The sequence below is a fragment of the Dama dama genome, chromosome 30 (assembly GCF_033118175.1).
Source record: "Dama dama isolate Ldn47 chromosome 30, ASM3311817v1, whole genome shotgun sequence".
Lineage (NCBI taxonomy): Eukaryota > Metazoa > Chordata > Mammalia > Artiodactyla > Cervidae > Dama > Dama dama.
The window spans coordinates 85,733,472-85,758,302 of NC_083710.1; the positions used below are offsets into that span (position 1 = coordinate 85,733,472).

Genomic DNA, 24,831 nt, shown 5'->3' on the forward strand with positions numbered 1-24,831 from the left:
TAAAAAAAAAACCCTTTGTGATGTGATCGACATGCATATCCAAGTATTCTTCTCCATCATTGTCTCTCCACTGATTATTGGGATTTCCCGGCCTGCGGGCCATTATCGGCTTTAGGTCCCCTGCAGGGGCACGTCGGTGCCACCAGGGGGCGCCCAGCACCCGTCACATCATAATCAGACCTGTCAGCCTAACCACGCGCCAACAGCCCACCGTGTTTTCCCGACCGGCAGAAACACAACCTCCTCCTTGTCACAGCTCAAAAAATGAAATGCAGAATTTACACAGAATTCTCAGATATGTTTTATCTCCGTTGTCAGTAACCCCCAGCAGATCGACTTATACTTTTTTCTTTTTTTTTCCTTTTCAATAATTCATCTATGAAAAATACGGCAGCGGATCCTGTCGAGTCTCTTTTATCCATCAATCAAGAGGCAATTTTCATAATGTGTGTTACCATAGCACCTCAGCCCGCGCGGCGCTGCTTCTTCTGCGTGGCTGATGCTGGTTCCCCAGCCCAGGTAAGCAATCAAGGGCTTCCTCTAGGGGATTCAGGGAGAAGGTGACCGAGTGTGTGTGTGTGTGTGGGGGGGGGGGGGGGGGATCCCCGCCTGATTAGCAGGATGATGGGTTGGCAGCATAGAAGCCATGAACGACTCCACCCCCTCACTCTGAAGATGAAGAAACAGTTTCTAAAATAGCAGAGCGGTCCTGTGAACCCAACTTGAGAGCAGAGCCCACTCTGAGAAGTTTTAACTCAATAAAGCCTGCCATCCAATGACAGGCTTCACCCTGACAGCACCTCGGAGTTTCTCCCTGATTAATTTCTCAAACGCTGCTTCAGCAACGTGTCAGTTTTCTTCTCTAACAGGAAAGCCAGGAGAGATCTCCAGGCAAAGAGTTTTTCCTTCGTTTTCCTTCGTCTCCTAAGACAGAAGCAGAACTTAACATCTGAGGACGCCCTTCTCTCCTCTAGTTCTGTGGTCAGAACATTTGATCTTGACCTTCAGTAACAGCCTCAGTGAAAGACACCACGGCAGTGGACATGCATTCTCAGATATTTCGTTGCTTTTTAAAATAAGCTACCAGTTTGCTAAGGATGACCAAAAAATAGAAATTTAAGACATTGCCATGTAGGACATGGGTAAGTTACGTGCCTCTTAAGAAATGATGCATTAAAGATGGCATCTAGTAACTTTTCAAAATCTTAAATAACTCCCCGATTAAAGGATTTTTAAATATTTAAAACAACTTAAAGGAATCTTGTCTGTTCTGAGCCCTCCAACTGGCTCCCTGATCCCAAGGGCTGAGATGCACTTTTTTTTGGACAGAGGACAGAAATTCTAAGCATCAGTATATATCCAGTAAAAGCCTGTGTGAAAGGGACCACTGGAATCCTGCAATCCCACATCTCTGAAAGACTGGATGCAGTGGACACTGGGGAGAAGACATCATCACACCACTGGTCCGTCACCACGGAGAAGCAGCTTAAACACAGTGGACCCTCCCTAGACTGCATCTGGCCAGCGAGCCTTTTGCAGTCACATGCTCACTGGGTACTTTTTTGAGCTTGACTTTTAGAGGGAATCACTTTCCTTCCGGAAGCCTCCGAACTGGATGTACTGGATCCATATTAGTAGGAGGATCATGCGATTAATTATAGTGAATCTGAAGGAAACGCTATTCTTTCAACTTCTGATGATAAATTATGCTATTTTCCAGCCTATAGAATGGAAACAAAACCATTTATTAATCTTTTTAAAGAAGAGGAATTACTGGAGGCAAGGCGAAGACCAGTCTACTTGGTGAAATCCTTTCAATGGAACTGAGATTTGTTGTTGTCATTCACCCATCTCATTGAGAAAGAACTGGAACCGCCTGTGAGCCTGCATCCCGGGGCTGGGGGCAGAGGAGTCTCAGGTTATATGCGGCCGACTGGAGAATGAGGAAAAAGACTCCCATTATTGGACTAGCTTGAGTCTAATTCTGCCAGAGCACAGAAGACACTTTATTCAAAATGCATAAAGGTGGGTGAGATGATTCTGCTTTCACTCCAAATTTACCTAAAAGGTGAATTCTTTGTATCTTCATATCTATCTGTAAGAGATTGTGTGACAAAGTTTGGGAACACATTTATATGCAAAATACATGCAAAAGTCTCTTTATGTATTATATATGTGTATATAGAAACTTTATATGCAAAAGCCTCAGTAGTTTCCTTACCAATGGGAGCGGCCACTGGGCTCCAGGGTGGGGTCTTCCTGGTGGGCCCTGAGAGCGCCCTTCTACCCAGAAGGAGACATTCTGGGGGCCCCAGTGTCTGGGACCCTGGTCAGTAGGGACATAGAAGCAAGTGGTTCTCATCAGCAGAAATCTGTGCCTTGTTCAGGCCCAGCAACAAAGAACTGGACCATAAAGAAGGCTGAGCACTGAAGAACTGATGCTTTTGAACTGTGGTGCTGCAGAAGACTCTTGAGAGTCCCTTGGACAGCGAGGAGATCAAACCAGTCCGTCCTAAAGGAGATCAACCCTGAATATTGATGGTGAAGCTCCAATACTTTGGCCACCTGGTGGAAAGAGCCAGCTCATTGGAAAAGACCCTGATGTTGAGAGATAGCAAAGGACTGGGAGGCCTGGCGTGCTGCAGGCCATGGTAAAAGAGTCAGACGTGACTTAGCGACTGAACAACAAAAAAGCAACAAAACTCGAGGGGCCTCTGTGATGCAAAGTGGAAAAGGATGGCTGCCAGTGATCCGGACACATAAGAATTCTTCCAGGAGGCCAGGGTCACAGCTTAGAAAAGAAGATCAATCTGAAAGTTAGTACATTTTCATCCAAAAAATGTTACAGGACTTGGGGGCAAAATGCCTTCAAAATTTTACTCTATACATTTTTGAGAAGAAAAAAACAACAATAACAACAAAAAAACAAGCTGAACTGACAGTGGGGAAAGAAGAGGCTGGTTCCCAAAGATTCTGTGATGAGATTCTCCCAGGAACCTCCTAAAGTCTGTGACATTTTCCCCGGACCTGAGGAAGGACAGCTCTCTATTTCCCTGTCTGTGTTCCTTGATGATGCAGATGAAACATCTGACTTCCAAAAACTCAAAGGTAATTAAAAAATGTAAGACAGACTTCCTGTACACGTTGTGCAGAAAGAGATTACATTCCACGGGAAGCTTTCTAATGGCCTTAGAAGTGCGCAAGGAACACTGAAACCCAGGTTTCAGATTCATACCGCCAGAGAAGATGCCAGGAAGCTGGGGACAGAGACAGGCGCCTCCCCCTTGGTCTGAGGCTGCTGTTGGCTCTGAGAAGCTGGTCAAGCTGCTGACCTTCTGAAGGGAAAAAGCTATATATGTGTGCATGAGCAAGAGTGCCACCTCCACATGGAATTCCAGAAGTTTCTCAGAAGTCTTAAAATCACGGACATCTCATTGACGCCAAAGTCAAGAGATGAAGGCTTTATCTTGATGACCATTTGTTGAAAATGTTATATAGAAATCAAATGACTGAATAGCCCGTGACTGGTGAACTCTGGCTACGATTCAACCGAAGGAGGTGTTACTATCTTTCTCTGTTTCTCCGGCCCTTTCGTTCTCGGTCCTCCCAGCAGAGAGGAGCTGCGTGAAAAGTGATCTCAGCATCAAACGAGTGGCGCGACGTAAACAACTAGCCAATCCCCTTACATTCCTCGTCCGCGACCCGCGGATGCCGCATCCCTGACGCATCTCACACGCCCCGCCCCGTCGGGAATCCTCGAGCCAGACGCGCCTGGGGGCTGCTGCGCTCCCTAGTTCACTACTGAGAAGACAGCGGCTCAGAGGGGATGCAGCGAAGAGACAGAAGGAAAGCCCGCATCTCTTCACCTCCGTCCGGATGATTTTCCCACAGGTCTGGGCAGCATAGCCGTCCTCCCGCGGGTAGGCAGGTCCTCAGGGCAGAGCCTCGCTGGACCGTCTCTTGAAAGCTCATCACTTACAACGGCGCGGCTAGAGGACGGTCATGGAGCTCAGTGCTCGAGAAAGAATCCGGGAAAGTCTCACTTATCAGAACTTGAAAACTCAATGTCGCAACTCGAGCCATCCAGTTAGGAGGACAACGCGGAGCGCTTTTTGACAGGAAACGGAACGACAGCTCTGATGGTTACATCACGGCGACGGAGTGGATCGTACTCACCGGTCTGCTCAACATTTATCTTAAAAAGCAACCTCCTCTTCTCCTTTACATCTTATTCTATGCCTAAATTGTGTCAAGCTTATAAATATCCAGAAATTGAACGCTGCTACTGGTGTTCTGCCCAGTCTGAGTCATTAGATGAAAGAAGAAAACATCATCAATGGGAAATATGAGATAAAATTGCTCCTAGTCCTTAGTATTTTATTCTAATGTACACACACACATGTAACTTAAATGAGCATTTCTTTATATTCTTGGTATACAAACACACACACACACTTATTTAAGTATATACTTGGGCTTCCCTGATGGCTCAGATGGTAAAGAATCTGCCTGCAGTGCAGGAGACACAGGCTCAATCCCTGAATTGGAAAGATCCCCTGGAGGAGGAAATGGCAACCCACTCCAGTATTCTTGCCTGGAGAATCCCATGGACAGAGGAGCCTGGTGGGCTACAGTCCATGGGGTCGCTAAGAGCTGGACACAACTGAGCAACTTTCACAAGTATATACTTAAATACTTATTTAAGCTAAGTAAATAAGCATTTATTTATTAGCACCTTTTTTGGTCAGAAAATTTCACAGGCTCTAGGGGCAAAATGACTTCAGAGTTTATTCTGCACTTTTTTGAGAAGAAAGAAAAAGAACAGAAGTGCAACTGATTGTTGGGGAAAGAAGAAGTGGATTCCCAAATATTCAGTGATGGCATTGTGACCTCAACTTATTGTGGTTTGAAGAAGAAATGGAATTTTACTGGCCCTCTCTCCTCATCTGTTCTCAGGTTAATACAAAGATACGGCAGGTGGAACCCAACTGTCTCTAAGTCAAATTGGAACAAATCTAATGTTGGCTGACATGTTGCCATGTTACCCTTTTACAAACGTAATGATGGTGGTCACAGACAGACAAGACAGCGCGTGGCATTTCCGAGTCAGTTTCGGGTCCCTTCAGGGGGGTCTGTGAAGGAAAGCATGGAACAGTCCTGGCCAAACCTTCAGGGCTTCGTGGATAGGAATAGGAGACCCCCAGGCAAACAAACCCCAGGTGCCAACGCGAGTCCACCGCCTGGGCTGGGTGCCCGCCTGCCCAGCTCTGTACCTGTACAGATGAAGCTGGAGAGGCCCCCGTAGATGACTTCGTCATTGTCGGGCAATATGAACGGACACCGCGTCTGAACCTCCAAACAGTATTGCTTGCAAGGGATCGTCTTTCTGCAGTTCAGCTGCGCGACTTCGAAGTACTGGGAACATAGCCAGGCTTTGTAGACGATCTGAAAAAGAGAAGAATCAGAAATAGGGTGGGATGACAACAGTTCTGACCAACGGAGGACATGCTGTCCTGGGAGAAGCATGCTGGGGCCTCGAGCGGCTCCTAAGAAGTCGCGCACTTGGAGAAAGCCTATGACACGAGGCCAGCTGCAGGCGATGTCTTAGCAGCAGCGAAATACTTTAGGGAGCCCTTTGCAGGACGCGACAGGTGATGGGGGCGTTCGAGTGTCAGGGGTGCGCGTGCTAAGCCGCCGCAGTCGTGTCCGACTCTTTGCGACCCCAAGGACTGCGGCACGCCAGGCCTCCCTGTCCATCACCAGCTCCCTGGAGTTTGCCCAAGTTCATGTCCATTGCATCGGTGATGCCATTTCTTTTACATGAGGAAATTTTTTTTTTTTATAAAAGGACAAAAAAAAATGTTCTGTTTTGCTTGTAAAAAGGTGATGCTTTTTTGAACTGTGGTGTTGGAGAAGACTCAAGAGTCCCTTGGACTGCAAGGAGATTCAACCAGTCCACCCTAAAGGAAATCAGTCCTGAATATTCATTGGAAGGACTGATCCTGAAGCTGAAACTCCTGTACACTGGCCACCTGATGCAAAGAACTGACTCACCGGAAAAGACCCTGATGCTGGGAAAGATTGAAGGCAGGAGGAGAAGGGGACGACAGAGGATGAGATGGTTGGATGGCATCACCGACTCAATGGGCATGAGTCTGAGTAAACTCCAGGAGTTGGTGATGGACACGGAGGCCTAGCGTTCTGCAGTCCATGGGGTCGCAGAGAGTCGGAGCTACTGAACTGAACTGAACTGAAGCTTTTTTGTATAAAAGGACAAGAGCCTGGCAGACGCCAGCTATTCCCGCCATAGACACTAGGTGGCGCTGAGTCCCCAGCAACCAGGATGTGCTGGTTTGAGCTTGAACTCCAAGGCCCTGGGCGGACAGCGGTGGGCCCTGACATTGATGTCTCACATCAGAGACACTAAGGGTCTCTCCGTCCGAAAGCCTGGAAACACCCAGCCTAAATCAGATGGCTTACACTCGTCCCGTGATGAGGAGCACAAGTTAGGACCACTCATCAGATCTTGGACCTTCAGCCTCTGTGATCGGCATGAATATTTGATAAGCATTTGCTTAACTTAACGACATGTGAAAGGGCTATGATCTCATCTAACCCTCTGTCGTTGATAGGTATTTTGGAAAACAAATGCTGAAAAAAAAAAAAAAAAAAAAAAACAACAACCCAGGCTTTTCTGTAATATAAGGGAACCAACTGAACCTAGGTCTCAATAAAACGATGAAAGTATCCCACCATAGCCACGGCTGTGACTCAGGTATTTCCCTGATGCTTGGTTCTATTCTTCTGTTTTTAGGGTTAATACTATTCAGGTAAGATTTTGTTACCTATGTCCTACCTGGAAAAGTGGGTGGTTTGCCGTTAAATGTACACTGAGAGATCATAAACACCGAACAATAATAGCAAGAGTAATAGGAAGTGTGTATCACACTCTGGTCTAAGCAACTGACATACATTTTTTTCCCACAGCTAATTCCCAGCACATGCATTAGCACAGGGATAATAATCAGCAATAGAAATAAGTGGACAACCCAGAATCCAAACAGAATCTAGGTGACTCTTGCCAATATCCTGTAAGGCGGAATCTTGTGTCAGGAAAAGGAGAGAAAAATAAGTGGCTCTGAGACACTTTCCAATGCTCCCCTTTAAGAATTTTTTGAGGGATGGGCATTGAGAAAGTTAGGTGTTTTGTGGTGGCACAAAACCAGAGAAACAAAACAACCCTGAATGTTCACTGGAAGGACTGATGCTGAAGCTGAAGATCCAGTACTTTGGCCTCCTGATGCGAAGAACCGACTCATTGGAAAAGACCCTGATGCTGGGAGGGATTGGGGGCAGGGGGGACGACAGAGAATGAGACGGGGGGATGGCATCACTGACTCAATGGACATGAGTTTGAGTAAACTCCGGGAGTTGGTGATGGACAGGGAGGCCTGGTGTGCTGCAGCCCTTGGGGTTGCAAAAAGTCGGACGGGACTTAGTGACTGAACAACAGACGGATTTTCAGACAGAAGCCCATGATGAAAAACGAATACACCTGTCTTCCTTCATAAGAACGCCGCAGTATAAGGAAGGCCAGAAATCTTTTTTGTAACGGCTTCGCCTTCTCCTACAGAGTGACATACTGGATCATCACTTTTCTTGGTGTCACTGAATAGTGTAAATGGTTCTAGGATGCTAAAGAATAATTTGCGGAAGGAACAAAGATAGAGTAAAGGTCTTCTGGTGATAAACGGGCAGTTAAACTACTTTTAACCCTCCTCTCCTGGAGGGTTTGTACGTCCTCTCTCCCCAGAAGCAGTTTCGTTGCTAGGTAACTATGCTCCCGGAGGACAGCACCACCACCCCACCCCACCCCCACCCCCCCGCCCCGGCCACTGCGCGCTCCCCACCTTGGAAATCTCGGCTGAGTGTACCACTTGGCCTGACAGCGCCCGTCCTGCAGGCAACAGGAAATATGCCCCAGTTACAGTCCAGAAAAGGAACAGACAAACTAGACTGCTAAAGTGGCCTGCGTAAGAAGGACATTTGCACTTAAACAGTTGCATACCAGTTTTCTTTTATTCTCCCAGAGCATTTTCTCATTTCTTATTTTCCCCCATGAAACCCTTGAGACAGTTTTGGGAAATATTGTACAAATAAAGAACCCGATTACAGAGAGATTATCCTAGCAACTGCATGGAGTTCAGCCCAGCACTCCCTTCCCGGGCCCCGGGGCAGCTGGGGCGCTGCTGAGAACTGGAAAGTGAAGATGACAGGCAGGGGCTGGATCTCTGGAGTCCCCGAGGGGAGGAGGGCAGTTCAGGGGGAAAGGTCCTATGGAACGCCCGGCTGAGCCCCTCATTTTCAAGTGAGAAGAGGGGCTGGGAAAGATCACAGTTGACGGCAACCCCCCAATCTCTGCGCTCCCGGGCAGTGTTCTAATAACTCAGCACATTATTGGGGGAGGCATCCACTGATCCAGTCAAAACCTGTTTTGTTTTTCTTTTTTGCAAGTCACTTCATCCCAGACCCGCACTTTCTTATCGTCCCTTGAAACTCTGCGCTGTGGGCTGTAATGAGCAGCGCTGCCCACCCCCCACCTCTGGCTGATCCCCGAGTCTTCTCTGTACCAGCATCACTTTATACATCCCCTCGGTTACTGGGGCCTATTGGATGGTGTGAGGTGAGGTGGGGACCCCAGGGAACTGTGGTCTGCTTGACTGTTACACCAGACTCTTGATGAATTTACTGATTATTTTTTAAAAGATGATTCTCAGTTTTCATTAAAAGTTCTGGCTGTAACTGGCTGGAGGCAGAACATGGTTGGGAGGAAATCCCCGGAGATGACTGAGTCGAGAGGCCTCTGTTCCCCGATGGTGGGAAGTAAGGTTAAGCCGCGTGCTCTGGGAGGGGGCGCCTTATGCGGGTAGCAGGAGGAGCCTGAAACAGCCACCATTCTGCTCACCAACTCGTGTATCACGGCTTTCAGCCTCGTCCTTAGACGTGATGGCAACGCACACCAGGTCCTAATTCTGGGAGGTCCCAGCGACCTGGGCTCATCTCCTGGAGCACCTGTCACAAAACGCCCAAGACTTGGATTTTTCCCCATGGGGCTTAGATTCTCATTTAAGTATACTTGTCCCGGTCCTCCTAAATCTATATCCATGTTTTAGAGCAAGGGAACCAATTTATATTGCAAATACATGTTAGCAGGCTGAAAAAAACAATGCCGGTTACAGTTTTTCCTTATGAAGAAAAATGTCAGGTATTGAGAGGGGTCGTCATCGTCACCTTAGAGGAAGGTTGCTTTCTTTCCCCTTTCCCGTGAGTATTACTAAGGGCTGGCTCTTCCTCCATGGGGAGCCTGTGTTGATGCATTTATGAGCTCCTTTGCTGTCAGCTCTCATGTGTGAGTGGCCTGTGTTTTGAGCGTGCAGGGTGGGTGCGGGGGGGGGTGGGGGGGAATAATTGGGTTATGCAAGCAATAGTCTGTCCCGGTGACGGCCTCCGGCTAATGCACTTTGATGCACCAGGCAGGTTGTTACAATTCTAAGTGGAGGAGGAAGTCAGAATACATCTTCACGTTCACATATCTGAACGTCTTTCGTCTCAATCTGTGTCAGTGTCTGGCTAAAGCACAGGCTGCACCCAGAAACTGGAAAGACTGCGGTGCTTTAAGAGGAAAACAAAAAAACAAACCCTGCCTGCAGGTTGAGCCAAGTCCTCCTCCTCTGAGATTGCTTAGAGACGGGCAGCCTAAGGAGACAGGCTCCTTGATCCGCCGGAGATTCAGAGTGTCAGCGAGCACACCTCGTCCTGCGGGATCTTGGCTCCATCTCTGAAATAAAATGCAAATGCCTCCCTGTTTTCTCTCAGTGACCCACTTTGCGGATCCTGTTATGACACTTGGTCTAATCCCCTGAACTTCAGAACAACGGCCCTGGCCCTCCTTTCCCAGCGCCGTCCTAGGTTTGCGAGCCCACCCCATCCGTTCTCACCCCCGCCCAGAGCCCTGGGCGCTCGGCCTTCAGGGGAGGGAATGGGTAAGGGATGAAAAGGCAGAGCTGGCCTGGCCCGTCTGCCCGTTAGGGGTGGTACCTGGAGGTCCACAGACCCTCGATGGGCAGTGATGACAAGAGGCGAATCCACTCTGGGCTTCCTGGACGAGATATGCTCAACCGGTGATGATCTCAGTAATGAAGGAAACCAGAGAGGATCGGCAGTGTCTCCAGCACCGTCTGGGGGACACAGGGCCAGCCTGGCGGCTTCTTTCCCTCCTCCCACCATCAATATACGCCCTGCGTTGTCTGAGACAATGCCGTCCAGGCCACATATTATCTCGTCTCCCCATCTCACTATGGTTTGGCGTCAGCCGGAACCACGGTCCGGAGATTTGCTCTTTCTAAGCAACCTGGCCTCTGTGATGACAAACCCAGCTGCTTTAAAATGGGCTATTTTCTTATTTGCCCTCTTGGCAGCAATGATTGATGCTGATTAATAAACTATTTCTTGAAATGCCGGCCCCCTGGTTACGAGAATCCTATCCATCCTGGGCTTCTTCCTCCTCCGCCAATCACTACATCATTGGTTGTTTTGCTGTAACTGTTGTCTCCCCAAGTGTCAGTGTGCCCTGGGCTTCTGTTCTGAACTTTCTAATGCACGGTCTTTCAGGTAAATCGCCCACTCTCAGGACTCAGCTGCGGTCTCTAAAACAGGGAGGCCTAAATCTGTATTTCCAGGGCACCCCTTTCTCCCTCTCTCTCAGCTGCTTGCTCTACAAGCTGCGTTCTGCGTGTCTGTGTCCACGCTCTTTAGCATTTCAGCCTCTGCCAGTCCTGAGTGGAATCCCGCGTCTGCTCTTCAGAGAGAAATGGGAGGTGAGAAATCCGGGGGTCACCCAGCCCCTTCTGCTCTCCCCCACAGCCATCTTGCCCAGGCTCTTTGGCCCAGGGCCTGCGAGCCTGCTTCCTGAGTACCAGGTCTGCAAACCTCTGGATTTCGGTTGCCACTGTTGCTCCAGCCATTCCGCTTGCCCGCCTAGCGACGCCGCAGCCACGGACGTGCCCCTGCGCTGCAGTCCTACGCTCTGCTCCGTGCTGGGCCCCGCCCGGCAGTTAGGGCCACCACGGTGAAACCCATCCGATGGCATCAGCGCTCCACTTTACATCACCTGGAGCCTCTCCGCGGCGCAGGAGGGGAAGTTCAAACTCCCTAACTGCACTCGGAGCTTTGTGACCTTGCCCAGCTGAGCGCCCCAGCCTCGGACCCGCCCCAGCCCCCCGCGGCGGCCGTGGAGGGTGATGAGCAGGGTCGGTGATGCGCCTCGTCCCCTGAGAGCTTGCACCCCTGAGACCCGGCGCACCTCGCGCACTCAGCCCACAGCCTGGGCGGCTCCTACCCGTCCCGCGTGATCCTCTGTAAGCCTTCCTGACCCCGATCTTAAGCCCACCCCTCTGGAGCTCCGGGAATGCTCTCTTCCTGTGGACTCACACACACTGCTTGCCTGCCTCCCTTTTTAGGCTCCCATAATGGGACCTTGTGCACACTTCTGTATTCTTGGAGCCCCGGGTGTACCTGGGAGAAATTGACCATCCATAGAGTTCTTATTGGAAACTCACACCATGGCCTTCAGATATGGTGTGTGTGTGTGTGTGTGTGTGTGTGTGTGTGTGTGTGTGTGTGTGCGCGCGCGCGTGCCCTTATTCGTTCAGTCATGTCTGACTCTTTGCGACCCCATGGACTTCAGCCTGCCAGGCTCCTGGGTCCATGGGCTTCTCCAGGCCAGAATACTGGAGTGGGTTGCCATGCCCTTCTCCAGGGGATCTCCCTGACCCAGGGATCGAACCTGGGTCTCCTGCATGCAGGCAGATCCTTTACTGTCTGAGCCTCCAAGGTGTGCACTGGACTATCTGGCTCTTTGGTCCGTGTGAGCCAGTCCGCTTGACTCTGAGACCCTGCGGAGCATGGACTCAGACTGTGAACTCTGATGTGCTTCCAAGGTACTAAGTCCTACGGATCCCTTCAGAGGTATCAGCAAACTCCCTTATGGGAGGACAAATGAAGCCTATGGAAATAAAAAGTAAAAAGCCTACTTCATGAATTGAGTCTCTCTTTCCAAGCAGATACCGTAGTTTGGGTGCTGAGAAACAACACAGGGCCGGGTTGCAGGCAGAGGAGGATTTCCGCACAAAAGGGAGGCAGGAGGTGGTCCAATGAGTAGGACTCAGGAGGCCTGCAGAGCCCTGAGGGTGGAGGGATGGGATGGGGAGGGAGGTGGGAGGGGGGTTCAGGATGGGGAAAACATGTAAATCCATGGCTGATTCATATCAATGTATGGCAAAAAACACTACAATTTTAAAAAAAAAAGGAATTTGCTCTGAACCTATCATTTGAGATGGATGAGTTGTTCTGGCTGGGGTTACAGCAAGAAGTGCCTGGAAGTCAGATTACACTAGCTCATCCCTTTCCAAAACCAGTGTATGGCATTTCCAAAATGAATGTTCATAATGATAGAAGTGGGAGAAGTGAAAACTCATGTTGGTGACCAAGCTGTCAGGAGCTCTGCCGTGGGCATCGGAGAGGAAGGTCAGGCAGCAAGAACCCAGCGATGAGTGATGGGAGCGCGAGGCCAGGGAGTATTTGGAAAAACACCTGATCCTGGAGTTGCTGAACCATCACACCAGCACCTTCCTCTTTATCCGACTGGGAAAACCAAGACTGTATTTAATACCTATTCAGGCCAAAATGTCAGGCAAGGCTTTCCCTTTCTTTACAGACAGCTGTAACATTGCAGATGCGTTCACGGTGATGGACTCCTTGTATGAAGGTGCCATGTCATTTTACACGGCACAAAGAGGCCCTTGAAATCCTGGGTCTTGGACCGCAGATGGAGCTTTAAAGATGATGCGTGTGGCATAACTTTGGAAAAATTCAGGCGTGAAGTGAACAAGAGGACACAGGAAATATGCTCAGCATTTTAATAACACTGTAGGTCCAAGATAGTAAATGAGTCTATTGAAAAATAAAAAAAAAAGGAAAGAAGTCCTTTAATGGAAACCACTTCTGCGTGTCGGCCATGGGGGGATATAACAGCAGCTTTCTCAGCAGCCTTTTCTAGGGTCAGGGAAGGAAGGGGACAAACGACAGCTTCTGCCCTAGACTGTCAGCCAGTCAACACCTTGAAAATGCAGCAGTATTATGGCCCATGGTCCTCTAGATACACCACGTATATAACGAGGTCTTTGTTAACTCCCATCAAAGTGCCAATGATCCCATTAGAATTTATAGCTTTAAAAAGACAGCGAGGAAACACTTCGACATAAATTAAGTTTGGAGCTTCATACTGAAGTGAGTTGAGAATGTTGAAATGGATTTAAAAAGTTGGGAAATCAACTTTTTGAAGAAGGAAATGGAGGTAAGTCTGTAGATAAATCTGAGACTAGCCTTAAGCACGGCAACTATAATGCATTCATCAAGGAAATGGGAGTTAGTACAACAGACTCTCCTTATTCTATAGGACTTGCATAGGAATTCAGGGAGCAGTTGATTAATAAATGTTATAACCCAGAATCTAGAGTATGTCTAGAAAATATCAATGCATTCAGCAGAACTATTATAGGTAAGTCAGTACACTAACTAAAAAAATGTGGATGCATTCTTTTTTTTTTTTTTCATAAAACTAAATAGAATGGGACTCACTGTAACTCCTTCACTTAATGGAAACACACAATAAAGGTCTAAAGAAAATCAGGGCATAACTGTATCATAGACCCCAAAGTAAAATATGGAAAACTTGCAATAATAAAGTAAAATGAACTGTCTAACAGTCTGATCATTTTACATAGCCTTGAACTATAATACTAGAGTAAAATGCCCAGGGTATACATCTAAGTTTTCTACTTCTCTGCCAAATTGTCAAGACATTTCTGATGAATAATACATGGTAACAAACCCTTTACGGTATCAGAGGCATGTGCTACGCAAGGCTAAGTTGCTTCAGTTGTGTCCAGCTCTTTGCGACCCCGTGGACTGTAGCCCGCCAGGCTTCTCTGTCCATGGGATTCTCCAGGCAAGGATACTGGAGTGGGTTGCCATTTCCTTCTCCAGGGGATCTTCCCGACCCAGGGATCGAACTCACATCTCTTACATCTCCTGCATTGGCAGATGGGTTCTTTACCACTAGAGCCACCTGGTAAGCCCATTAGAGGCACAAGCGTTGTTGATTAAAACCATAATAACGTCTTTGCCCCTCGGTTGAATGGACACTGCGTTCTTTATTTTTCCCATGGGTGGGAAGCAGCACTTCCGTCCTTTGTCATCAAGTCCAAGCTCAGCAGCTCTCCTGTGGTTTTCTGCTTTGTTCTGGCAGGCCCTGTTCTGAGGACCAGGGACAGAGAGATGACAGCTCCTTACAGAGATGATGATGCCCACACCAGTGTCTTAGGGGTGCAGCGGTGTGGCGCATCACGTGACCCTTGAGACGAGCCGTTCTCTTACACCTGGTCTTTAGATAACAGGATGACAGCCAGCTAAGTGCCAGCGAGCCTGTCAGAACTTAGAGCTTTAAAGAGTGACAGAGTGAGCCCTCCACAACTCTCATTAGAATAGAGCTGCGGCCTGTTATCACAACGTGGGGGGAGCCACCTGATGGTTTTTCTGAGTTAACTTTTGTTGGAGTGCAGTAGCTTTACATTGCTGGGCAAGCTTCTGTTGTGCAGCAAAGTGGGTCAGCCGCCCATCTGGGTCCTTCCCGGTCAGGCCACCGCAGAGCACGGAGTAGGGCTCCCTGTGACACACAGTAGGTGTGCGTTAGTTGCCTATTTCATGCACAGCATGGACCATGTACGTGCTGGGAGGCTGCAGCTGACGCAGGAGCTAACTGGTTGCTTCCAGCCTTGGCTTCAAAGGTGTCCCGCAATCCATCTGTTAATCCACATCTATTTATTGAGAGTCACCTATTGGCCTGGCCATAGGGAATTCCCACCAGGGGTGGAGGGCAGCTGGAAAGTGTCGTGATAAGACACTTTCCCTGGCAGCAAGCATAGCATTGTTAAAGAAAATCAGGTGCGACACGGTGGACAGTGTGCTACCAGCAGGCGCTTTGGTTTGGAGAAAGCAGCGATGAGTGATGTCTGATCCTCAGCCTTTCCTGATGGGGGGTCTTGCCTCCACCTTGGCTGCTGACTGATCAGGGCAGTGGGTTAGTTGAAGGCTGGATCAGCTGCAGCAATTTCTTAAAGGAAGACAAGAGTGAAGTCTGCCACATCGATCGACTCTTCTCTCCACAAATGATCTCTGTGTACCAGGCAATGCTATTTGGTAGCATTTCGCCCACAGTAGAACTTCTTTTAAAACTGGACCCAATCCTCTTAAACCCTGCCACTGCTTTATCAACTAAATTGATGCAAGATTTTAAGTCTTCTGTTGTCATTTCAACAATCTTCACAGCACCTTCACCAGGAATAGTTTCTGGATCATGAAACCACTTTCCTTGCTCACCCATAGGAAGCAGCTACTCATCCTTCCAAGTCTGATCATGAGGTTGTAACAGTTCAGTTGCATCTTCAGGCTCCACTTCTAATTCTAGTTCTCTTGCTGTTTCCACCACATCTGTAGTTACTTCCACCACTGATGTCTTGAATCCCTCAAAGTCATCCATGAGGGTTGGAATCGATTTCTTCCAAACTTCTGTTGATGTTGATATTTTTATTTTCCCCATGAATCACGACATGTTCTTAATGACACCTAGAGAGGTGAGTCCTTTCCAGAAGTTTTTACATTGACTTTGCCCAGATCTATCAGAGGAATCACTATCTAGGGCAGTGATAGCCCTACAAAATGAATTTCTTAAATAAGGGGGCTTGAAAATTGAAGTTTCTCCTTGATTTACAGGCTGCAGAATAGATGTTGTGTTAAAAGGCATGAAAGCAACATGAATCTTATTGTCCAGCCCCATCAGAGTTCTCCATCAGGTGCATTATGAATGAGTAGCATTATTTTGAAAGGAATATTTTTTTTTCCGTGCATTGGGTCTCAAGAGTGGGTTTAAAATAGTAAACCATGTTGCCAATAGATGTGCTGACATCCAGGCTTTTGCATTCCATTAATAGAGCACAGGAAGGGTTCAGTTCGGTTCAGTTGCTCAGTCGTGTCTGATTCGTTGCGACCCCATGGACTGCAGCACGCCAGGCCTCCCTGTCCATCACCAACTCCTGGAGCTTATTCAAACTCATGTCCATTGAGTCAATGATGCCATCCAACCATCTCATCCTCTGTCATCCCCTTCTCCTCGTGCCCTCAATCTTTCCCAGCATCAGGGTCTTTTCAAATGAGTCAGTTCTTCGCATCAGGTGGCCAAAGTTTTGGAGCTTCAGCTTCAGCATCAGTCCTTCCAATGAACACCCAGGACTGATCTCCTTTAGGATGGACTGGTTGGATCTCCTTGCAGTCCAAGGGACTCTCAAGAGTCTTCTCCAACACCACAGTTCAAAAGCATCAGTTCTTCGGTGCTCAGCTTTCTTTATATAGTCCAACTCTCACATCCATACATGACTACTGGAAAAACCATAGCTTTGATAAGACAGCCCTTTGTTGGCAAAGTAATGTCTCTGCTTTTTAATATGCTGTCTAGGTTAGTCATAGCTTTTCTTCCAAGGAGCAAGCGTTGTTTTAATTTCATGACTGCAGTCACCATCTGCAGTGATTTTGGAGCCCCCCAAAATAAAGTCTCTCACTGTTTCCAGTATTTTCCCAGGAAGGGTAGTTCGGCATAATTCTTAAGGGTCATAGCATTTTCAAAATGATAAATGAGCATTAACTTCAATGCGAAGCCACCAGCTACACTGGTCCCTGACAAGATGGGCAGCCTGTCCTTTGAAGCTTTGGAGCAAGGAATTGACTTCTCCTCTCCAGCTACGGAAGTGCTAGATACCTATAGGTGTCTTCCTATAGAAGGTTGTTTTGTCTACATTGAAAATCTGTTGTTTAGCGCAACCACCTTAATGAATACTCTCAGCAAGATCTTCTGGAAATACTGCAGCTTCTACATTAGCATTTTCTGCTTCATCTTGAACTGCTGTGTTATGGCCACCTCTTCTTTCCCATCGTGAACCAACACCTTCTGCAGCTTTCAGCTTTTCCCCCGCAGCTTCCCCACTCTCGGCCTTTGTGCAGTTGAAAAGAGCTGGGGCCTTGCTCTGGAAGAGGTTCTGGTTTTACGGGAATGTTGCGGCCGGTCTGACCTCTCCAGACCACTAAATCTTTCTCCACGTCAGCAGTAAGGCTGTTTCACATTTTTATCATTGGTGTGTCTGCTGGAGGAGCATTTTTAATTTCCTTTGAGAACTTTCCCTTTAACATCCACAGCCTGCCTAGCCGTTTGGCACAAGAGGCCTAGGATTCAGCCTGTCTCAGCTTTCGATATACCTTCCTCACTGAGCTTAATTATTTCTAGCTTTTGATTTACAGTGAGAGACACGTGACTCTTCCTTTCATCTGAACACTTACAGGCCATTTTAGGGTTATTAATTGGCCTAATTTCAGTATTGTTGTGTTTCAAGTAAGACCTGAGGAGAGGGAGAGAGCCGGTGAATGGCCGGTCAGTGGTGCAGTCAGAACACGCACAAACTCTGTCAGTTAATTTGGTCATCTTATGCGGCAGGGACTGTGGGTCCCCGAAACAGTTATGATAATAACATCAAAGGCCACTGATCATAGATTGCCATAACAACTATCATAGTAATGAAAAATTATTAGACTTACCAACATGTGACAGATGCTGTTGGAAAAATGGTACCAACAGACCTGACAGACCAGGGCTGCCACAAACGTTCAATTCGTAAATGAACACTCAAAGGAAGCAAGTGCCGTAAAACCGAGGCATGCTGCACTCAGCTCCTCACCGAGGTATCAAAGCCTTGCCTACATCAGGTGAGTGCGGTTGTTCCAGTTTCATGAGGTGACAATTACGATTCAGAGAATTTCATCAATGCCCAAGTCCCACGGGCAGAGAATACAGCCGAGCCTGGCTGAGTTCAGGCCACCTTACCTTGCACTCCCGCCCTGAACAAAATGTGCTCTGTTGTACCCCACAGACCTCCGGCGTAAAAAAACATTAACTTCTGAGAGTTCATGGAGGTTGCTCCTGGGTCTTCTGGGGATAGGCATTGGAGATTTGAACATTTTTAGTGCTTCGCATTTTGTTTCATGTCAAGAAGATACTTCAGCAACTGCTATGCATTTCCCTCTATAGTGAAAGATTTTCAATACAGCGAAGGATCACAATGTTTGTGATCTTATTAACACGTGCTCGTAACTCCAGGCACCGGTGACATGAGTAATGCTGTTGTTAATGAGAAAAGAGTCAGGATTATGTCTGCAAACAATGTGCTGTGTGCACAGTCGTGTGGATCCATTGCTTGTCACTAAAATTAACAGCCACCACCAACCAAATCAAGAAGTTGCTTTTCCTAGTCCTGGCCCTAAATCCTGCTCTCTCTTTCTCTATTTCTCATGTGAACATTCATTCGACTATTAAATTATGTAGAACGGACACCAAAATTATTTATCTTTGAAAGTGCACTTGATAAACATTTTCACTATGTCCATTTAAAATCTGAATATACTTCCCTTTCATAAATATTTATGTATAAAGTGTTCTGACACACATACAGACACAGACATATACACACACACAGACACACAGACACACCTACAGATGTACACATGGACACATATACACACAGACACACACATTTCCTTATAGCTGGCCAGATTTCATGATCTCATCAAGGAAAAAATATCTGCTGCCTTTCCTCTTACAGTGGACGTAGAACTGAGCTATTCCTTACAAGTGAAAAATAAAAACACCTGACTACTTTCCACAGCCAGGCACCCTCCTTATGTTTTTTTCTTCTGGGTAGAATTATGACTCCAAGAGCCTTTAGAACATTTAGTTCCCTTCATGGAGGTTGTTTCCTTGAGGGTCAGTGAGTGGGGAGGAGGACGATTTACCAGAGTGAATGCCTTCGTTTAAACACACACCGAGGCCGACTGGAGGAGAGACGCTGGGTGGGAAAGATCAGAAAGCAGTGCTATTTGTGTGATATCAAGTCCAGAAATCAGGAAATCCTGTCAAAATTATAGTTCGATTTTGTTCCTTAGAATTTAACATGTTCTTCATTGTTTAAAGTCAGTTTCAGCCAGAAAATGTATGCTGTTACAAGAGTGAAACAAGGTTAATTGCATATTTATTGGAATTTGTTAACATTTAGATGGAAATTGCTTCTGTTCAGTGAAAAATTGTCCAATAACCTGTTTCTTTCATATAGTTCACATGTGAGAGGTCATTTATTCACTGTGGAATAAGGTGAGTAGGTGACAAAACATAAGGTTCTAATGGTTGAATTTCAAAGTCCAACCAGTTTCCTGACATCTCAGAACTGCTGTAAATTTGAAGAAATATAAGTTATGACCAACCTAGACAGCATATTAAAAAGTAGAGACATTAATCTTTGCCAACAAATGTCCATCTAGTCAAAGTTATGGTTTTTCCAGTAGTCATGTATGGATGTGAGAATTGGACTATAAAGAAACCTGAGCGCTAAAGAATTGATGCTTTTGAACTGTGGTGTTGGAGAAGACTCTTGAGAGTCCCTTGGACTGCAAGGAGATCCAACCAATCCATCCTAAAGGAGATCAGTCCTGGGTGTTCATTGGAAGGACTGATGTTGAAGCTGAAACTCCAGTACTTTGGCCACCTCATGTGAAGAGCTGACTCATTGGAAAAGACCCTGATGCTGGGAAAGATTGAAGGCAGGAGGAGAAGGGGACAACAGAGGATGAGATGGTTGGATGACATCACCGACTCGATGGACATGGGTTTGGGTGGACTCTGGGAGTTGGTGATAGGCAGGGAGGCCTGGCGTGCTGCGGTCCATGTGGTCACAAAGATTCAGATACGACTGAGCGACTGAACTGAAGTGAATGATAACTACAGCAAATTGGTGATTTCAAATCTTATAAAAACAGCATCTTATAAAAAACGAAGTTGATAAGCACTGACACACAGCACTTGTTTGTGCTCAGTCACTCAGGTTTGTCTGACTCTTTGCAACCCACTAAGGCTTCTCTGGTGGCTCAGATGGGAAAGCGTCTGCCTGCAATGGGAGAGACCTGGGTTCAATCCCTGGGTCGGGAAGATTCCCTGGAGAAGGAAATGGCAACCCACTCCAGTTTCCTTGCCTGGAAAATCCCATGGACAGAGGAGCCTGACAGGCTACAGTCCACAGGGTTGTAAAGAGTCGGACAGGACTGAGCGACTTCACTTTCACTTTTGCAACCCACTGGACTGCAGCCCGCCAGGCCCCTCTGTCCATGGGATTCTCCAGGCAGGAACACCAGAGTGGTTGCCATTTCTTCTCCAGGGGATCCTCCCGACCCGGGGATCCAACCCGGGTCTCCTGCAGCTCCTGCATTACATGAAGGTTCTTTACTGCTGAGTCATGTGTACACCAGAAGCTGCTGATAAAAGCATTACTTGATTCTCTCAAGAAACCCCCCAGAATAAATCACAGTATTTATCCTTTTTTTTTAAACAGAAGTGACAAAATGAGGCCCAGAAAGCTAACTCCCCAACTGAAGTGAGCAAGCTAAGCCAAGGGGCCAGAACTCACACACAGGCTGGCTATTTTCAACTCCCATGCACCCAGCCAATTAGCTGTGATACCTCTGTGATGACTGCTAGATATTCTATATTCTCAAAAGCACTTGGTCCATTCATCACTGTATATGTTGTATGTAAACATTCTCGTGTTACATCATTTCAGGATATTTCTTTTCAGCCAAATAAAACGTGTAGATGGAGCAGGCCAGCATACCATCAGAACAGGGTAGAAAATTCTCTGAGGTTGTATATCATTCATCGTCAAGGGTTCTCTTCCTGTTTGAGTTGAAGCTCCAGTTCCTCTCTATAAATCTTCCATTTTATAAATCACAGATGCTGGGTACTTCCACACACACCGTCACTTGTGTGCAACATTTTCTCCCAATATTTCCTGTAGAAAAAGAGTAACTGTCTTTCCCTCTAGCAAGCAATGCAGTTGCTCCCAAATCCTGCAGTTCTGACTGGCTGTGAATCAGGCTACACCTGCTTTTGCCTTCATTTCTCCATAGAGGCTGGTAATGTTGAGGCAGTCTGTCACAGACTAGACACTTCATTAGAGTTGCACTTTATCTGATATTTGTAGAGGTGCTGGAGAAGACTCTTGAGCCCCTCAGACTACAGGGAGATCAAACCAGTCCACCCTAAAGGAAATCAACCCTGAACATTCATTGGAAGGACTGATGCTGAAGCCGAAGCTCCAATACTTTGGCCACCTGATGCGAAGAGTCAACTCATTGGAAAAGAGCCTGATGCCGGGAAAGACTGAGGGCAGGAGGAGAAGTGGGTGACAGAGGATGAGATGGTTGGATGGCATCACCGACTCGATGGACCTGAGTCTGATCAAACTCCAGGAGATAGTGAAGGACAGGACAGCCTAGCGCACTGCCATCCATGGGGTCGCAAAGCGTGGGACACAACTTAGTGACGAAACAACTCTACGTCTAGCACTGTGCCTTGATCTATGAAGAATTACTGAATGGGTTAATTGTTGCAGCTAGAAATGTTCAAGACACAAGGTGTGTGAGAAATCCTTCCAAGAAAGATGTTTGGGAAACACCATGCCTGCTGAGAACATTTAAACATCATTATGAGAGAATTTGGGCCTTCTGATCAAATGGTCTTGATGGCCACTCTAAGTTAAAATTTGAGCACATTGTTTTTCTGAAATGTCTTCTCCATAACATCATTCAAGTTTGCATAGTACTGGTGATTTTCACGTCTTCATAGACAAGAGTGTAGGTATAATTGAAACAATCAACATTCCCCCCACAGCCAATACATGCAAGATTTACATGATGAGATTGACAACGGAATGGAAAAGAATACCTAATGGAGAGATAAGAGCCCTTCAAGTGACAAGGATCTGAGAGAAGCTGTAAGCAGTGTCACTTATCACTTGTGATGGGTTGAAGAAGTGCATTTATTTGCACTTAGATTACTTATTTGAGCTTCAGTTAGTAATTCCAACTTCACAGGGTTTTAGGAAGGATAAAAGAATTGTATATATGTAGGGAAACATAAAATACAATAAAATCTAATAAGATTTTGCTAATGTTATGTGTTGGCAAAGACAGCTATTTCATAATGTAAGCTCTTTATGTATAACACACTAGCAGAAAGAATGGGTTGCTTTTTTTTATTGAACACTAACTTGATCATTCTACCAACATCTACAAAGTATTACATGACGGGCCTGGGCCAGATATATTGGTAAAAAGGAGTGGTACCATTGTTGATCAACCTGTATTTAGTTTGGTTAATTTGGCTAAAGAGTTATATCAATGAAGATTAATCTCAAAGAAGGTTAATGGCAGCTACAATCTATTACTGAGCTTCCCGGGTGACTTAGTGGTAATAAAAGCCCACCTGCCAATGCAGGAGACAGAGGGGAAGTGGGTTTGATCCCTGGGCCAAGATCCCCTAGAATAGGAAACAGCAACCCACTCCAGGATTCTTGCCTGGGAAATCCGATGAACAGAGGAGCCTGGCGGGCTACAGCCCATGGGGTCTCAAAGAATCGGCCAAAAAAGAAAAAGAAAAAGAGTCGGTCACAACTGAGCACGCACACACAACGAGCAACTACATTACGGGAAGCAGTCATCTCAAATCAATACCAGTCACGACGGTGGGACCGTGCGCTGCTGGAGAAGGCCCTCTGTCCCTGGGGACAGGGCACTGTCACCCTGTTGCCCTGGTGATAAAGAGTGTGGGATCCTTTCTCATGCTGGGGTACGCACAACACCTGCAGCATAATTGGGTACTCAAAGTCTGTTTGCATTTGAAAAGTGCTTTATGTAACTGTTATTATGCATCCAGGGAGGCCTTTAGCTCAGCTGCTAACCTCTGCATCACACAGTTCAGGAGAGCAGCGCGAGAGGAGCCCACGGAGGCTTCGGAGCGCGTGAGAAATCTGGGGGAAGGCCTGTTTACCAGGGAGAGCAAAGCTTCCCCAGAAAAGGCAGCAGACTGGACCGGTGAACGTCTACAGTTTTATTCCTGGTGTTAAATCAATTCCCCTCGCTGCACCCCGACTCTGGGAGCAGAGATCATTAAGAACACATTCAAGTGCTTAATTAGGTTTTGAAGGAGGTTTCTCCATTAACATTAATTAAAGTCTCCCTGGGCTCCAGGAAGCTCATTTGCCAGGTAGGGGTTTTCCAGGGTCACTCATCTTCCTGTTGCTGCCTCAGCAAAACCATCTTTACTGCCTCAGATTCCAAACTGAGCTTCAAGTCCATGCAAGATGAAGGGAAAGCAAAGGAGCATGGTCCCTCTCGGTGACAAGAGATTAGGATTGTTATAGGGAAGGCTTTCTGCTTAAGATTTCACCCTTGAGAAGGAAGCTACTGATGGTTACCCTGAAAGACTGTGTTGTTGCTAACGGCCTGGGGCTAACCCATCTTGGAGAAATGTTAAAGTGAAAGTGAAAGTCGCTCAGTCATGTCCGACTCTTTGCGACTCCATGGACTATGCAGTCCAAGGAATTCTCCAGGCCAGAATACTGGAGTGGGTGGCCTTTCCCTTCTCCAGGGGATCTTCCCAACCCAAGGATCAAAACCATGTCTCCTGCATTGCAGATGGATTCTTTGCCGGCTGAGCCACAAGGGAAGCCCAAGAATACTGGAGTGGGTAGCCTATCCCTTCTCCAGTGGATCTTCCTGACCCAGGAATTGAACCAGGGTCTCATGCATTGCAGGCAGATTCTAGAAGCAGCCTTCTATTTCTATGGATAGAAAAAATTTTTTATGAGTATGTTAATTTTATTAGGTTGAGCCCTAATTGAGCCAAATTTATTGAGTCTGGTATTTAACTATTTTGATCTATAAAAATGGCAACTTCATATGGTTCACTCTAATAAACTAGAAAATCTAGATTTATATGAAGAAGAACTCCACTATAGCACCAAATCACTTTTTTCTCTCCTTCATCTCTATATGCCCTTGAATTTCAAAAGCTTTTCTGTATCTATGCCTGTGGACGAGAAGCACAAAATAAGGTCAGCAACTTTATCTTTGGTTGCCTGTTGGGGTGAAAAAGCCTCTCAGTCCTTTTTTGTGTGAATATATTGACATTCTTGTATCGACTTTCATAGGTCCGTGTGTCTTCTCTTTTGGGTGTTATTTATTTATTTTTGCCCTTCAGTGTGGAAGGAACTGTAGGATGAAGTAGGAAAATTACAAACTTTAAGATGATAAATATTTATTGCATGCCTAGTGAGTATTGAGAGAAATACAAAGGAGACACAAGGAAGAAAAATGAAAGGGGACTAGAGAAAGAGATAAGAATGGGGTGAAAGAGACAGATGCCAGCCAGGCTGGGGAGTGGAGGAAAAGAACCGTTGAGGGCACCTTAATACTGAGACCCCGTGATGGCTATGGGTAGTCCTACATTCAAGGGTCTGCAATTTACCAAGTGAAAGCTAAGCAGCATGCATTTTGAAATGGGAAATTGGCAAATACAGTTTCTATAAAAATATTTGCCCAGGGCAGCATAAAGAGAGGATTACTAGAATGAATATGAGATCTAAGACTGTCCATCCAATAGAAAAAAATCTTTCAATAAGACTCTCCATATTCCCTGGGTTATTTGCATATTTTTGTCTGTACTAGTCAACTGTCTTCTACCATCTGAATGATCTTAAATGTTACATAGGTATAATTTGCTGGAAA

General features: G+C 46.6%; 1 protein-coding gene across 1 annotated transcript in view; it reads right to left on the reverse strand.

The window, feature by feature from the left end:
* Positions 1-24,831, reverse strand: part of NALF1 (NALCN channel auxiliary factor 1) — a 587,247-nt gene that overhangs the window by 21,096 nt on the left and 541,320 nt on the right. Inside the window, exon 2 of the mRNA XM_061133274.1 lies at positions 5,274-5,445. Coding sequence (XP_060989257.1) covers positions 5,274-5,445 — 172 coding nt within the window. The remainder of the gene's footprint in view (positions 1-5,273; positions 5,446-24,831) is intronic.